Below are 16790 nucleotides of genomic sequence, written 5' to 3' on the forward strand. Positions count from 1 at the left end.
TTAGGGTTAGTTTATGCATGAGTGCTGTCACCCTTTGCAGTTTCGTAATAACAGTGGGGCTGTTTATGTAAACTACTAGGTGCACATGAGTTTGGTAATACACACACAGGCCATGAGTTGCAAGTGTTGCAGTCTATATTGGAATAGTTGCCTATAGCTTCACTCTCTAAAGGGCTGGTACCCACAAATGTACCTCCCTGTGAGCTTGACCCAATATAGTTCTTTGGGGGCTAGAGGAAAAGGCCCCCAGTCTGTAGTTGTTACTGGGTTCAGCATGTATAACATACTAATGCCAGCTTTTGCATTTGCTGCAGTATGTTTTAACTCTAGTTCTTCCTGCATGCCTTTTAAAATTGAAATTCTGCTTTGAAAGAAAGAAATATATGGATATATTTGCATTGTAAAAAATACTACATTATAAAAATACACTGCATAAGTGCTTAAGTTTGAAAATTGTTTAAAGTGCATACACTTCTATTTACCACCAGGTGGAGTAGCCTGTCTGATCACTAGCTACAATATGTAATTTAACTAGAATTAAAGCCCGTTGGTGCTGCAAACACAACAGGCACTAGCATGGGGATGGGTGGGTGGAGAACCTACCTGATAGCAGCGAGCAGTGGTAGATGTTGTCTCACAGGGCAGTCGGAAGAGTGTAGAAGATGTTGTCTCCAGAGTGTCCAATCTGGTATGACAGGAAGTGAGGCAAGCAAGTGAGGGAGGGTCTGTGAAGGGAGAAAGGAGTGCCAAGTCGTATGGGAAATGGGGAGAAGACTGTGGCTGGAGAAAACAGAGGTGAGGGAGACACAGCGTGTGTAAGATAGGGAATGGTAGTTTGGAGAGGGTGGGTGGGGGTTGCGCTAGGAGGGCAGTAAGCACCCTTGCTGGCAAGGTCTGTCTTCTGGGGTATTCATGCTTGGGGGTGTAGATTATGACCACCTTTCCTGGTGGTGTTCAGGCTTTGAATGGTGGTGAGTGCACCAGAGTGCTCCTTGCTCAGTTTGTTGGGGATAGGTGCAAGTGGGGCTGGGCCAATCAGGATGTGCACAGCAATGCTCTGGGCAGATGCTGGACTGGCTCCACCCAGGGCGGAATCTGCACTTACTTTGTTTATTCTGTTGTGGATCCTGCTGAATCCAGATTGATTCGAACTCGGGTCTTCCTCTCCCCCCCCCCCCCATTGAAACAGAAAAGTGTTCTGCACATGGTCAGGGAAGTTCAGAAGGGGAGGGGAGAGCCAAGCACAGCTGGAGCCTCTTTTTTTATTTTAAAAATCTAATTTTTAAAATAATCCATGGGACCATCTGTAATACCTGAATGTTGAGCTTTTCATTTCTAGAAAAGTTGTCACAATTTTCCAACTACATTTTCCTGTAAGTAAGGAACAGTTGTTGACAAAAGGAATACCTCATACCTATAACCTTCCATTGCACAAAGAGTCACTGTGGTTTTGTATCAATGAATAAAGGCTTTACTTCTGCATATAATTTTATTTATTTGGACCCCTTCAACTGAACCCAATAATATTGCAGTTTATATGTTGATGGATTATATTTGAATTCAAAGGGCAACTTTTTTTGTGCAAGAGTAGGTTATAGGTTTCAGAGTCTTGCAAATTCAGTAATAGAGTGGGTGAATATGAAAAATATATTTAGAATCATAGAATCATAGAGTTGGAAGGGGCCATACAGGCCATCTAGTCCAACCCCCTGCTCAACGCAGGATCAGCCCAAAGCATCCTAAAGCATCCAAGAAAAGTGTGCATCCAACCTTCGCTTGAAGACTGCCAGTGAGGGGAAACTCTCCACCTCCTTAGGCAGCCTATTCCAGTGCTGAACTACTCTGACTGTGAAATTTTTTTTCCTGATATCGTTGTACTTGTAGTTTAAACCCATTACTGCGTGTCCTTTCCTCTGCAGCCAATGGGAACAGCATCCTGCCCTCCTCCAAATGACAACCTTTCAAATACTTAAAGAGGGCTATCATGTCCCCTCTCAACCTCCTTTTCTCCAGGCTGAACATTCCCAAGTCCCTCAACCTATCTTCATAGGGTTTGGTCCCTTGGCCCCAGATCATGCTCGTTGCTCTCCTCTGTACCCTTTCAATTTTATCTACGTCCTTCTTGAAGTGAGGCCTCCACAACTGCACACAATACTCCAAGTGTGGTCTGACCAGTGCCGTATACAATGGGACTATGACATCTTGTGATTTTGATGTGATGCCCCTGTTGATACAGCCCAAAATGGCATTTGCCTTTTTTACCGCTGCATCACACTGCCTGCTCATATTTAGTTTACAATCCACAAGTACCCCAAGGTCTTGTTCACACACAGTGTTACCTAGAAGCGTATCCCCCATCCAGTCAGCATGCTTTTCATTTTTCTGACCCAGATGCAGAACTTTACACTTATCCTTGTTAAAAAGTACTGGACCAAGCCCCTGAGGTACCCCGCTACTCACCCCCCTCCAGTCTGATGAAACACCATTAACGACAACTCTTTGCGTGTGGTTCTCTAACCAATTCCCTATCCACCTAACTATCTGAAAATCCAGATTGCAGTCCTTCAATGTATCCATCAAAACATCATGGGGAACCTTATCAAAAGCTTTACTAAAATCCAAGTAAACGACATCAACCGAATTTCCACGATCCAGCAAACCTGTTACTTGGTCAAAAAAGGAAACCAGGTTGGTCTGACAGGACCTGTTGGAGACAAATCCATGCTGACTTCCTTGAATCACCAAATTGTCCTCCAGATGTTTGCAGATCGCTCCCTTCAATATCTGCTCCATTATCTTCCCCACAACAGAGGTCAGACTCACTGGTCTGTAGTTTCCCGGGTCATCCTTCCTCCCTTTTTTGAAGTTCGGGATAACTTTTGCTCTCTTCCAGTCCTCTGGGACATCTCCAGTCCTTAAAGAGGTCCTGTGGAAGTACGTTCGTAGTTTGTGATAGAACCAAATTTGACTGCAGGGGAGCTCTAGTCACATACTTGCAGCTGCATTTGTTGTAGGGGAAAGACTGACGGGGTGAATTTATATGCTGAAATCTATCATAGCTCACATAATAGCATTGTTGGGAGGGAAATGTGCACACCCCTGTCACTAGATATTATATAATGAAATTCAGCATTTAGTGTGGGATATGTTACTGAGTATGCACTGAGTATTTAAGGACTGCCATAATGCTGGCATAACAGACCTAATAGCATTTTTGCTGCATATACATTGAATATAGATTTGCCTATCCACATAGACATGGACCTGTTCTGACTTAAAGTCCTAACTCCCGGCAAATTTGGTGTAGTGGTTAGGAGTGCAGACTTCTAATCTGGCATGCCGGGTTCGATTCTGCACTCCCCCACATGCAACCAGCTGAGTGACCTTGGGCTCGCCACGGCACTGATAAAACTGTTCTGACTGAGCAGTGATATCAGCGCTCTCTCAGCCTCACCCACCCCACAGGGTGTCTGTTGTGGGGAGAGGAATGGGAAGGCGACTGTAAGCCGCTTTGAGCCTCCTTCGGGTAGGGAAAAGCGGCATATAAGAACCAACTCTTCTTCTCTTCTTCAATAAGATCTGCGCAGATCCTGCAATCACAAAAATTCATCCTAGGGAATGGAATGTTTGCTAACACGGATGAAATCAGTTCCAGGATTTGATGTAAAGTATGGAGGACAAATAGAATATGAATAGGCTTTGGCAGTGGCGTAGACCTGCTGTTTAAACTGGACAAAATAGCAGGTCCTGAATGTGATTATGGTGCAGCTGCCATACTATTTTCTGTCTTTGACAGGAAAGTGAACATTGTGGAAGCCGTGAACATTGTCCACGGCAGTGCAACTGCCTCTTTGGCAGCACTGCTGCAGGTGGCCCCTCTTCGCGGCCGGACACTGTGCTCCGCTGTCCACCTGGGTGGAGTGGTGGACCATAGCAGACGTGATGGCTCTGGCAGCCAGGTGCATCTGCGGGCAGAGCAGCGAGCAGCTGGCCATGGAGGGCGGCAGCTACAGGGTTGCCTGTGTGTAACTCTGCCATGTGATAAATAAATCTCATGCTAGGTGCAAGTGTATGTGTGCCTGGAAGATCATGGTGGGAGTCCTGGTCGTGGACTGATTATGCATTATATCTGAAGGGCAAGCTCCTACTTATACCTTTCTAATTAGTTTTTCTGACCTTCTTTAAAGTCTTAACCTTTAAAAGAAACAGTGCCTGCTTTTGTTGGAGCTGTCAGAAATGGGCCAACTGAATGGCAAGGGTGGAGAATTCCATGAGGTTGTATCTGTTGATGGGGAAGGAAGAGTAAGATGTGAGAAGGAGGGCTTCACAGGAGAGAGGAAGGGGCTCCGCCGTGGGGGCTGGGCTCAGACTGAAGCCCTTGCCTCCCCCACCCCACCCCGCGATGATTAAAACCTGTAAGGGGGTGGGGCTCTTTCCCCTGGTCTGCTGGGCTCCGCCCCGGGGGCTGTCCTCTGTGCCGGGCGGAAAGGATGTAGTCAGTGCAACTGGACAGGCTCTCTTTTCCGCCCAGGTCTGTGCAGCCGGCAGCCCCACTTGGGAATCTCCAACTAGGCAGCGGCAGCCTCCCTTCGCGCCTCGTCTCTCCTTTATTCTCCCTGTATTGCGAGCGGCACCGTTACCTGCGTCTCAGGTAAGAGCGCAATGGGTGAGGCGGGCTTCCACCCAACTTTCCCTAGCCAGCAGGTGGCCCCGGCTGTGCCTCCGGCCTCGGTCTCCTCTTCGGGATCGTGGTCGCATCCCGGCAAGCCAATAAATCCTGAGGAAAGCCAAGCGAGTCTCCTAGCGCTTGCGTATGACAGGGAAACAAAAGGAACGGAAGGGCTTTTTCGGAGCTAAACTTCACCCAGGATTTCGCCGGGAAAGCTCTTTCTGGTGCAGTCCCGGAACCTGTACGGAAATGAGAGCGCCTCTGAGTAATACGCATAATGTATTTTCCTTGCCGCTGACTAATTATAGCCAGCCCCTTCTAGTTGAAAAGGTTTGTTTCCTCCCTGGTACGTTTCTTGTTTGAAGTTGGCACTGTGCGCATTGAAGGAAGCTGGCACGGTGTAGCCCGAGCGTGTCAGATCTCGGAAGCTAAGCAGGGCCAGTACTTGAGACCCCAAGGAAGACTCCGCGGAGGCAGCCGATGGCAAACCACTTCTGCGTCTCAGTTGAGAATGCGCCTTGAAAGCCGCTTCCCGGGATCGCCCTAAGTCGGTTAATACTTGATGGTACTTTTGGTGCGCACAATTCGTGCCTCTGAAGAGGGGGGTGGGGTGGGGGTGGATTGGGAGAGGTTACTCCGGTTTTTCTCCTGCCTAGCACCATGCCAGGGTCAGAAATATCAGGGTTCCCTGTGAAACTGAAATACCAGTACAGAATAGGACAGGCTTTAGTTTTCTTCCATTTTTGCTTGTTCTAAATGGTCATTTAAAATACAACGGGTTAAATGTTTTGAAAAGCATCAAAACAAACTTTCCTATTTTCCATCAATGGTGATGTAAGGGTGCAGCAAGTTGCATCTCCAGTATTTTACGTTAATAATCTCTCTCACAGGTTAAAGTTAGTTAGAGGGTAATTAACTATGTGCAGACTTTAACTCTGTACAATAAAAATATGAGGGGCTTTCTGCACCGGGATCCATGTAGCAAATTGTTTGCTGAACGAAAAATCGCCATTTAAAATAGTGGAATTCGTCGTTATGCATACCTGCCTTTGTGGTGGAATCCAGTTGCGTTTCTATCGTTTCCCACAGGCTTCCGGTCTCGGCAAAAATCGCTAGCCAGGAAGCGCTATTGCTAAGCTCGTCCTGCCCCTGGCCGTCAAGCAGCCAATGGGCGGCCGTTAGCATGCTCCCAAACAGCCCCTTTCCGTTTAAGAAAGGTTTTTTTCTTTTTAAAAAAAAACACACCGTTGCAATGAATATGCGTTGATTCGTTGCAACGGGGAGGCCCATCCAACTAGCAGGTGGTGTTTGAGCTGCCGTTTCATCGTTGCCACGCTCCTCCCAAGTGAAAAAAAAAATCCCCCCCCCTCACGGGCGCGATTTTTGGCCGAAAACAGTGTGATAAATAAAGGGAAAATAAATCAGCAAACGGGCTTCTGTGTTGCTTGTGCTTAGTGACTGTAAACAGAGGGACTGCAGACGGGGAAGCCTCACTGGCTAAACGGAGGCTCGCCAGTGTGTTGATCTCCGCTCGCTCGGAGAAAAAAAAATGGCGATCGCTTCGCCGGAAGATCAGAGAAGAGAGCCAGGGGGAGGGACTTTGTAGAAACCACAACAATGGTAACACTTTCCCGCTAGTGTTGCAGATTGGTTGCAGGAGTGTAGCGCCTTCCGGAGGGTGAATCCACTTTTTGGGATTTCCCTGAAAGCGCTACAACGAAGTGCTTTTTGCAGATTGGTTTCAGGAGTGTTGCAGATTGTCAACGACGTTGTGCATAACGGCAAAACTGTAGCGTTTTCAATTAGTAACCATTGTGCAATTTTGGAGGAGTGCGGAAAGCCCCTGAGTTTTGTGCCTTGCACAACAGCAAATTATGAATGGAAAGAAAGAAGAGCAAGCATTATGCGTGTATGCTAAACAACATCAATGCAGCCCTAATGTTGAGTTATCCTGCTAAAAGGGAATGTAGGTATTATGGAGCATCACAGGAGTGCTATACTAAATTTTTACAGAACAAGTTACATAGAACAGGGAAGACTGTTTTGTGAAGCTTCTGGGTACTGAAATTAAGAACAGACATATAAAATTTCAACTGGCTGTCAGTGATCATGATTTCATATGCATCTTTGAATGCACAGATATATTCAGATCACACAGGTAGTATCCACCTTCACTCGGTAAAATAAAGGATAACTTAAAGCTTTGTGTGTGGGGTTTTATTACTATTACGCCAAAGCACAGGGATTTTGTGAAATGTAGAAACAAAATTTCCAGCCCAGAAGTCCAGGTTACATTTTCAGAATATATCATAATGATGATGAAATTTGTTGCAAATGAAATAATTTGTTTGTTAAGTATTATACTATGTAAGTAATTGATTTGCATATTTATGACTGGGATTTCTTTATAGGGGCTAAAATAGCACTGAGAAAACAGGGACACATTGAACAGTGGAAGCCTTGAAGCATCTGGTAAAGATCCATGGAGAAAGGGGAAGGAGAAAGAGAATGTGTATATTATCGAATCCCTTTTAAAAACTGTTTATTTTTATGGCTATCACTACATCCTCTGGCAGTGAATTCTACATTTTAATTATGCTCCATGTAAAAAAGTATTTAATTTGTCCTTCCTGAATTTACTGCCAATCAGCTTCATTGGATACCATCAAGTTATAGTATTTTGGAAAAGGGAGAAATTTTTAACTTGGTCAACTCTCTCCCTCCTATGTATAATTTTGAGTCCTCCTTGGTTGGCTCTTAACTGTTGATTCATCCAGGCCCATAGAGAGGGCATCACTTCTCCTTCTGATGTATATACACTATAATGGCTGCTGGTAGATGCAGTTTGGGAAGCAGTAGACCAAATTTGTGCATTTGGGGAGAACTTGGACAGAGTCTGTGTTACTTTGCAGGCAGCTGGGGTAGAGAAATGCTGAAATAACTCTTTCCCAGTATCTCAGTTTATATTGAAGGGAGCAGCTAGGTAGGTAAATTGAAGTTATGCTATGGGCTGCATAGGAAAGCTCTGGTTTGACTGAGGCTTTTGGCTTCTAGTTACCTATCTGTACTGTATCCCATACATTATTCCACAAAGAGTACTTAGGATAAATGTTAAGTAGCTGAGTGGTATGGCTGTGTGAATCAAGACTGAACAACAAGGCATCCAGACCAGATTTCTGTGTTAAATTATGCTTTGTCAGGTACATTAGAGATCGTTCCCATAGGCTTTGGCAATTTTGGTATCCTTTTGGCAATTTTGTATCTTTGAATTTTAATTTAATTAAGTCAGTTCCCAAACATAAGGCTGACAGTATTGAACTTCAACCAAAGCAGTTTGCTGTGCTACAGCTTCCATTGTGTCTTTTATGAGTACTTTAGGATTTATTCAAATTACAGAAACAGCATAAAATGTAGCACTTCCTGGATTGTACCACTGCAGAATGTGGTGAGGTTAACATGTTAGAGTGTTCTACCAAGGGAAGAAAACAGCTTTCTGTTTGCAGAATGCAATCATAACAAAGCCTTTTTAATAGTGCTAGTGTTTTTGTAGTTAAGGAGTTATTTACTTTGAAGAAAATAAAATATGCAATTTCTGAACTGCAGATTGAGGTGACAAAGCCTATTCTATTTGTTGTTTGTGCAAAGCTGTCCTGTATCTGGGATGCTTGATGAGCATGAAAAACTGTAGCCTCCTACTGTGTATGATCAGGTAAATTATATGGTTAGAATGTGGGTTAAAAAATCTGCTAGGACTTGGACATAGTTATGGCTAAAATAGAATTTACTTAACCTGCATGGGAAATCATTTTTGCTCACACTGACCTTGGAACAACCCTCTCTTCAAAAAGCTGTTAGACTAGAGTAATTTATAATACAGATTTAAACTAGATTACTCTAAATGGCAGGTAATCCAATTTTGTAATCAAGTTTGTCTGGTAATTCTAACAAGGCTGGAAGCTTTCTATTTCAAAATGCTTTGGATCTGTAACAACTACATAAGGATTTTGGGGCTTTAATAAATATAATTATATTTTCTGGCTTGCAAGAAACTCCCTGTTCCTCTAATCCTAACTGTAGACAAAATCCATGAAAGGGGTTAGTATTCAAAGAACCAATTCAGAGTGCATTTAGAACACCCATTTTTCTAGTGTAGTTTATACCACAACCCTGAGTGGGAAAAATCCAACTGCATTCAAATAATTATTTTTTTTTAAATGAAACCAGACACAGCTGGGTGCATAGTTTGAGAATGTGCAGAAGGAAGTGTGAGTTTAGACACACATTGTGCACAAAAGTCTTTCAAGGATTTTCCAGACTGGATTACCAAATTCCTCCGGGTGTGAAGATGGATGCTGAACCTAGCAGCCAAAATGAAGTACCTAAGAAGATTGTTCCTTTAGTGAAGAACATTCTCAAGGAAATCAAAATTCTTGAAGCACCTGTTCCTCCTTTGCATGTGGTTGCTGGGTCCTTGACAGCCATGGATGTTTCCAGCATAATTCTGCAGTAACTTCCAAATTCTGCAAAAATGTTCCAAAAGGGCAAAATGCAATAAAACAAGTGGGTTGGACCCAAAGGTGTCCTTAAGATAGAAGCCTTCTATTGATGCAAGAATTCTTTCCATTAATAGAAGATTCATGTGAGCCGAAGGGCTTCTCTGGATCCAACCCACAGGCAATAGCTTAAAATAGCAAGCCCCAAGAATTATATCCTGACACACACTTATGCCCATTACATATTAATTCATAGCCAGCCTGGAGGCTTTCTCTTTAATCCATGCAGACTGTTTAATGTGCAGAATATATGCACATGAAGTAATCCATTCAGATATGTTCATGCTTGTAAGAATCATCATAATTGCTTCAATAAGGTAAATAAGACGCAAGTAGGATTTATGGTTTCATTCCTGGCTCTTTTCCAGCTCCAACCTTGCTTTTGTGTGGTTAGGGCAATGTTGACTGCAGAAGCACTGTATTTGTTCTCCTGAAAGAAATATGTTGATACATTGGAGACTGTATCCTCAGTCTAATTTGTTTTTATCATCTGCCCTCTTGTACAGAAACGCAGGATGTCAAATGCATCTTATGACTCACTGATGCACTACAGAATATTCTGAGCAGTAATTTATCTCCCAGAGCATTTCTCAAGCTAGAATTTATGTTCTCTTAAGCAGCCTCTGTGTGCTGGTAATTAGGGTCTAGTTTCTGTACTGAATCTTTAACAGGTGGGTCTCATAAATTTATGGAGAACAACTGCAGTACACAAGGTTACTGCTCCCAAACACACATTCACACCAATCCTATAATTTTATAGGATGCTACCTGTATATGCTACCTGTCCTATAATTTTATTTAATACATTTTATCCTGCCTTCCTTTGGATGCATTTGTTCCATACTTGAAGCTATCGAGGGCAATATACAGGGTTCTTTCTGTCTCCCACTGAATTCTCACAGTACAGAAGAATAAATAATAAAGGTATTTAACAAGGTATCCCAAGGTCTGCTGTTCATACAATCAAAGTGTCACATGGGTGGGACTCAGCACCTTTGGACAGAATTCTGTGCAGGAAACTTTTTTCAGAAGATTTGAATGGTCAAAAACAACCTGTCTAAAGGGTGCTCCTTGATGAACCTGCCCTTGGCTCTATCCCCATACTGCTTTGGTTTATCTCCTTATTTCTGCTCTCTTTCTCAGACAGACACACACAGAGAGAGAGAGAGAGAGAGAGGCTGTAGTTTTCTGGTTCTTTTGAGACCACTTTTACCCTAATATATTTTTTTAAAGCCAATTCTGAGTATTTTTTTTCCTTGTGCATTCCCCCCCTTTTCTTTGTCTTGCGTGCTCCCATCCCACCTCTAGCCCACTTTTTATGATTGGACCATTATGGTCAAAACACTCCCTCTTCTCTCCCCACTCTGAAAATTAGTATTAAAATCTGTTCCACTTAAGCTTAACGCTCATTCAGGGCTGCTATCCTGCCCCTGAGTACCTGCTCCTCCAACCAGCTTGCCTGTCTGTCCAGTGGCCAGCCAATCGCCTTCTGTCCCCCACCTCTGACCATCCCCTCCTCTTTCTCCTTCCCTCTGAGGCTAGCAATCCCTGCTGTGTAAAAACTGCCCCTGCCGGCGAGTTCCCTTGGGGGGGGGTGCTCCTGCCCAGGTCCTGGGGGGAGGGAGATGCCATCTGCAGAGTTCTTCCACCCCACCACTCCAAATATAGTGCCTGTTGTATTCCTAAATGAAACAGGCTTTATCCCTAATATTGATATATTACCAGAGCATTGAAATAATTGATTTAGCGGGTTTTCTGAAGTCCCAGCTTTCATCTTTTACAAAGTCTCTAGTGCAGTGGTCCCCAACCTTTTTGCCACCGGGGGCCACTCAATGCTTGACAATTTTACTGAGGTCCGGTGGGGGGGGGGTAGTTTACTCCTGTACTCTTAACCACTGCCCTAACGCTCTATGATTGCTATGGTAATGTTTAAACATCCCTTCAAAATAAGATACAGACACACCACAACAATGAACATAAGGAACATTTTACATGGAAATTTTAACTCATGACAATGACAAATCAATGGGAACCCTGAGCTTGTTTCTTTGCAACGAGATAGCCCCATCTGGGAGTGATGGGAGACAATGACACCTGAAGTGTGTTGTAAAGGGCCAGGGGGAAGTAAAGGGCCGGGGGGGGGGGGGAGAAGGCATCCTTCGCGGTCCACCTCCAATTAGTCGACGGACCACATGTGGTCTGCGGGCCACAGGTTGGGGATCCTACTCTAGCGCACCCTTCATGGAAATGTATTCCTTTCCCCCTATATCTCTGGAAGGAAAGCAGATAGAGATTGACTTAAAACAAGTGAAATCTGGGATTTCAGAGAACATGCTAAGCCTATTGTTACAATACTCTAGTAATATATAAATATTTTAGTGCCTGTAAAAAAAGGGGGGATGCTGAGATGCCACTGATTAAAACAACACCCTAACCTTGAAAATCATTATTATTGAAGGCACGTACAGAAGAAATTAAACTGACTCTGCTACTGTAAAAATGCAGAGGGAGGGCAGATGTGCAGAAGAAACGTGTTCAAACCAATTCCAGGTCTTGTGGATCAAGTACAAAGAAAATCAGGAGTAAATCAAGTGTGCAGAAAATCCCATAGAAATGAAACGTATTCAGGCAACTGAAAGGACCAAGAAATATTAGACGAGCTATACAGTTGAGACCATGACCAACTTCTCTCTGCCAGTCACATGTGGTCCCAGGAACAAGTTTCAGGCTGTGTTTAGTCTGCAGAGTGCTTATTCCTAGCCTAAGATTTCTTAATCCACTTCTAAATCCAGCAACTATCTATAGTCCTGGGTAGGATTTGCTCAGTTCTGTTAAGGCCATCTGCACATTATGTGTATTTCAAACCTCTGGATACTGTTTCCATTGTCCCATTAACTTATCTCCTCTTCCCAGGTGCTGAACTGCACCTCAAACTATGAAAGCCACCAGTCATCTGTGGCAGCAATCACATGTCCTTTAAAAAATCACTGACTCCTACGTTTTTGTTGTTGGAGAGTAAAAAACTGACTCAAACACAAGCTGTCACATTTTAAAAGAAGATTTGAGTGCAGTATTTCTAGTCATCCTTTTCAATCTTGCATTCTCCAGGCCTGGTGACCTAATTATAATGATCTTGAACCCTGTGAATAGTTTTACTTAATAGGGTTATGCCAAATCTTATTTGAGTCAGCAAATACTTTGAATCCTCAAAAAATCATACTGTAAAGCCTTAAATGTACCACATTTTAAACAGTGATGCCAGGAGACTGAATGTTTAATTTATTTTCTACATCAGTTTTCATTAGCATTAATTGAAGTGAAGTATTTTGAAGAGGATGCTATACACCAGTGGTCCCCAACCTTTTTATCACCGGGAACCACTCAACGCCTTTTACTGAGGCCCGGTGGGGGGGTAGTTTACTCATCTACGCTCAACCACTGCCCTAGCGCTCTCTGATCGCTATGGTAGTGTTTAAACATCCCTTCAAAATAAGATACAGACATGCCACAACAATGAAGTGTGTTGTAAAGGGCTGGGGGGGGGATGTAGTAAAGGGCCAGGGAGGGGGGGAAGAAGGCGTCCTTCGGGGCCCACCTCCAATTAGTCGAAGGACCACATGTGGTCTGCGGCCCACAGGTTGGGGATCGCTAATATACACTGAATCTGGAAGCAGGAGACCATGTGCTCATGACCTTCATATGACCATACACTCCCCAAATTGGAACTACTTATGTCTTCATTCTGTGCATTGGTTGTGGTTTACTTGCAGTTAACTTTTATTGTGAAGGTGTTTAATTTGCTACTCAATCTCTCAAAATATAATTTAGGATCTGATGCAAGGGCCACTTAAAATTCATATTTTAAGAGTGAATCAGTTGATTCTAGCTCTTTGCATAGCTACTTATATGCAACGTATAGATGTGCACATACTTTGCATTGTGAACATTTTATAAGCACACATAAGCTTATGAGCTATGACTTATGTTCCCTGCTTTCAGTGGAATTTATGTCCAAATACTTATTTTGAATATTCTAAATTGACTGCTTCTGCTCTAATTACCTTCAGTTTAAACATTTCAGGTTCCAATCATGTAATATTTCTATGGGTCTGTGATGTTATCTGTACAATTGGTTGATTAAACGATTGCCTCACTAAATGGTCTTGTTCTTTGTTTACATTGTTATATTGATAAGGTGCTGCCATTTCTTACAGTTTTCTTTTCCCTAGCCATTTAGAGTGAAATCCACAAGGTAAATGGGAAAGGCTATATTGTCAAGAATGAATTCCTTAGGGAACGGTACAAAAAACAAAATGAAAATAAGTGCCAGAATTAAATTGACTAGGTAATTGGCAGTGCTGTTTTTAGTAGTAAACATTTTTCTCAGTCACAGAGGTTTCTTGGGATAGTCTCCTATAAGTAATTTCAATTGTTTTTAAGACCTCTACAATCAAAACCTTACTAGAGATTCTTTCTTCTTACGTCAATGTGAGCAAAGCATTTGTCTAATTCATTTTGGGACAACCAACAATTGGGTCAGAATCTCTCTTCACTTAAAATGTCACCAGTGAAGTTTCTCCTCCACCCATGATTGCCACTAAAGTTGACATCTGTCACTTTAGCCACTGTTCAGGAAACAATACAATAATTAACACAATCTGGAAGCCAAGTGTATCTAATCTTTGCACAATGTGGGTTCCAAAGTAACCACAACAGTACTGTCAGACTTCAAGCCTTGGTTTCTGTCAGTAAAATGTAGTAGAAGAGTCAGGGCCCTTTTTAGAGCTGTTTTGGTCTTTAATGAAAATTAATCTGGGCTAGGCCTGGCAGCAACTATTTGGCAACTTGCTATTAAGTGACTTGCATGATTCACCCATGCCCACTGGTTGCTACTGTTCAACAACAGTTGTCTCACACAAGATTTGGATCTGGGAGACCCAGGCTTGAATCTTCACTCTGATGTCAAAGCTTGGTGACATTGGGTCAGTTACACATTTTCAGCCTAACAGGGCTGTTATAAGATAAAACGGAAAAGAGGAGAATGATGTAAGCAGCTTTGAGTTCCCATTGGGGAGAAATACAGGGTATACATGAAATAAGTAATGAATATAGCTGAAGAAGGAGAGTAGATAAAAGGAAGGTTGATGGGTGGGTGGGAAAGAGAGAGGAAAGATGAGAATGGGTGTTGTGAGGAAGAAGGGAAGAGGATGTAGTACTGGGAATGGATATAGAGGAAAGCGAGGTCCTCTTTGCAGGCACCCCATCAGGCAACTTGACCTGGCTCAGCCAGCATTGTGCAGCTTGGGCAGAGTTTTCCCTGTGAGTAGCTGCCAAGGAAAGAGAAGTAAGGAAAACTGAGGATGGGGGCAGATAAAGGTAGGTTTTCTGGTGGGAAAGAAGGAGAAAAGTAAGCAGGAAAAGGGGAGAGGCTATGTGGGTGGCTAGGGGAAGGAAAGAGGAAATAGTAGAGGTGGGGAAAATGAGATGCTCCCTGCAAATCTTTGCAGGTTCCCACTTGTGTTTATGCATGCAGTTATATAACCAGTAAAATAAAATCACATGTATTAATATATAAAATAGCTCCTGTTGCAGGACTGCGGCCATAGTGTTGTCCATCCTGATGGCCTGTTAAGACAGGATGAGGCAGGGGCCAGATTTGTATTAGAGATTATGACCGTAACTATTCTCTGAATGAATAAATTAAATCACAGAGGGAAAAATGGTGCTATTGTTTTCTTAGATGGCTTCCATAACAGATGCCAGATATGGGCACAAGGATGCTTCTGACCAGAACTTTGACTATATGTTCAAACTCCTGATTATTGGCAACAGCAGCGTGGGCAAGACGTCCTTCCTCTTTAGATATGCTGATGACACTTTCACACCAGCCTTTGTCAGTACAGTGGGAATTGACTTCAAAGTAAAAACTGTTTACAGGAATGACAAGAGAGTGAAACTACAGATTTGGGTAAGTACCAGTGATTCCAAAATTATTAAGCTTGTACAAAAATATAGTGGGAGGTAGCTGGCTTAATGATCCTGTATTACTGTATGTTTATTGTTCCTTGATCATTTTTTAATTTGCATTTTATTTAAACTGCCTGCATTTTAATCTACTGTTACTGGGCTTTTAGCTATTGAGTATTTTTGTCACTTATTTATATTTTGTAGAAGATATTGCCTGGAAATATCTGTCCCAATTATAGGAGGATCCTAGATTTGAAACCTCCCCACATTTTGTGACATTTTGAAACCTCTCCACATTTTCCTCCACTTAACACAGTTTATTATTGCTTCCCCTTCCACGGCAGTCATTTTGTGGCTCCATCTGCTACTATTTTTCAAAAATCCCAAAAGCTTCCACAATGTTGTGGACCCTTGCAACAGAACTGTAGAATGGACTGTAAATTCAGATGTCCATTTGTATGATATCCCACAGTAGGAAAGATTCAATGTATTTAAATAATGTCTATAATTCCTGACTCTTTGGGGGGGGGGAAACTGTAAGGGAAGATATTCCTCTTTTGTAGGCAACCTGGTCCTGATGGTGAACAATTTTATTCTATATGCAATGCAGAGGCACCTTTTAGAGAAGCCCATTGCTCATTTTCTGTTGTAGTAAGAAAATTGCTGTGCTTGCAAAAATGGTTGTAAGATATCAGAGTGGCATATTGTGGCATCAATTAAGACTCTTCAGTATTGTAGCCAATGTGGAGATCCTCAAGGGACAAGTGTGATAGTGTTAATTCACCACCAGAATTTTTTTCATGAAACTATATTATTCATCATTCATGTTTACCTAGTGAGGAAACTCGATAGTCGAGATGGCTTCCTCCTCTGTTTTCAGCCTCAAATGATAATATATCAACTCTGAGCAATAGTCTACCTCTCCTCCCAATCTCCCCTCCCTATTTTTTTTTATCTTGAACATGATTGCGTTACAACACTAATCTGCAATAGCATAAACACTGGCTTTCGGGGACTCCCTGGAAAGTTGGTTGACTCCATAACCGCCCTCCCCCCAGCATCTAAACACACTTTACGATTTAAGGAGCAATGGGGCACTTCATAAATTTTGTGCAGGAAAAAATCTGTGTAGTGGTGACCAATATGCATTGTCTTCCTGCATGCACTGAGTGCACATCAATGCAAGAACCCTCCCCCTTGCTTGGGTGATATGAGTGCCATTGCAATTGAGTGATGGGGAGTGCAATTTTAAATGTTCCTTTATTTTGATTGCATTACAGCATAGCTCATTATTGCTGCCATGCTGCCCCACTAGCCTGGTCTGAATGATGGGCTGCAGGTGAAGAGCCACATTGAGGGACGTGGCATGCCACTCAACTCTGCCACCCTTTACTGCCCTTGCCTGAGCCCCAGGCACCTGCTTAGACTTTCCCCTTGTGGCACCCAGGAGATGCAAGAACAAGCCAACAGGAGGCACATTCTGATGCCTGGCCACACTTGCCTGGACAGGCAGATATTTGGGGCTCCCGTATTTGCTCCCCTATCCCCGGCAACCCTTCTTGAAGTGGGGGGTGAAGGTGGAGGCATTTTCCTTATTTTGA

At 43.0% G+C, this 16790-nt stretch overlaps 1 protein-coding gene across 1 annotated transcript in view; it reads left to right on the plus strand.

The window, feature by feature from the left end:
* Nucleotides 1-4472: 4472 nt before the first annotated feature.
* RAB3B (RAB3B, member RAS oncogene family) overlaps nt 4473-16790 on the plus strand; it is a 71812-nt gene continuing 59494 nt past the window's right edge. The window contains exons 1-2 of the mRNA XM_077333764.1: nt 4473-4651; nt 14963-15190. Of these exons, the coding sequence (XP_077189879.1) occupies nt 14963-15190 (228 nt within the window). The 5' untranslated portion in view covers nt 4473-4651. The remainder of the gene's footprint in view (nt 4652-14962; nt 15191-16790) is intronic.

The sequence above is a fragment of the Paroedura picta genome, chromosome 4 (genome assembly GCF_049243985.1).
Source record: "Paroedura picta isolate Pp20150507F chromosome 4, Ppicta_v3.0, whole genome shotgun sequence".
NCBI classification, from domain to species: domain Eukaryota; kingdom Metazoa; phylum Chordata; class Lepidosauria; order Squamata; family Gekkonidae; genus Paroedura; species Paroedura picta.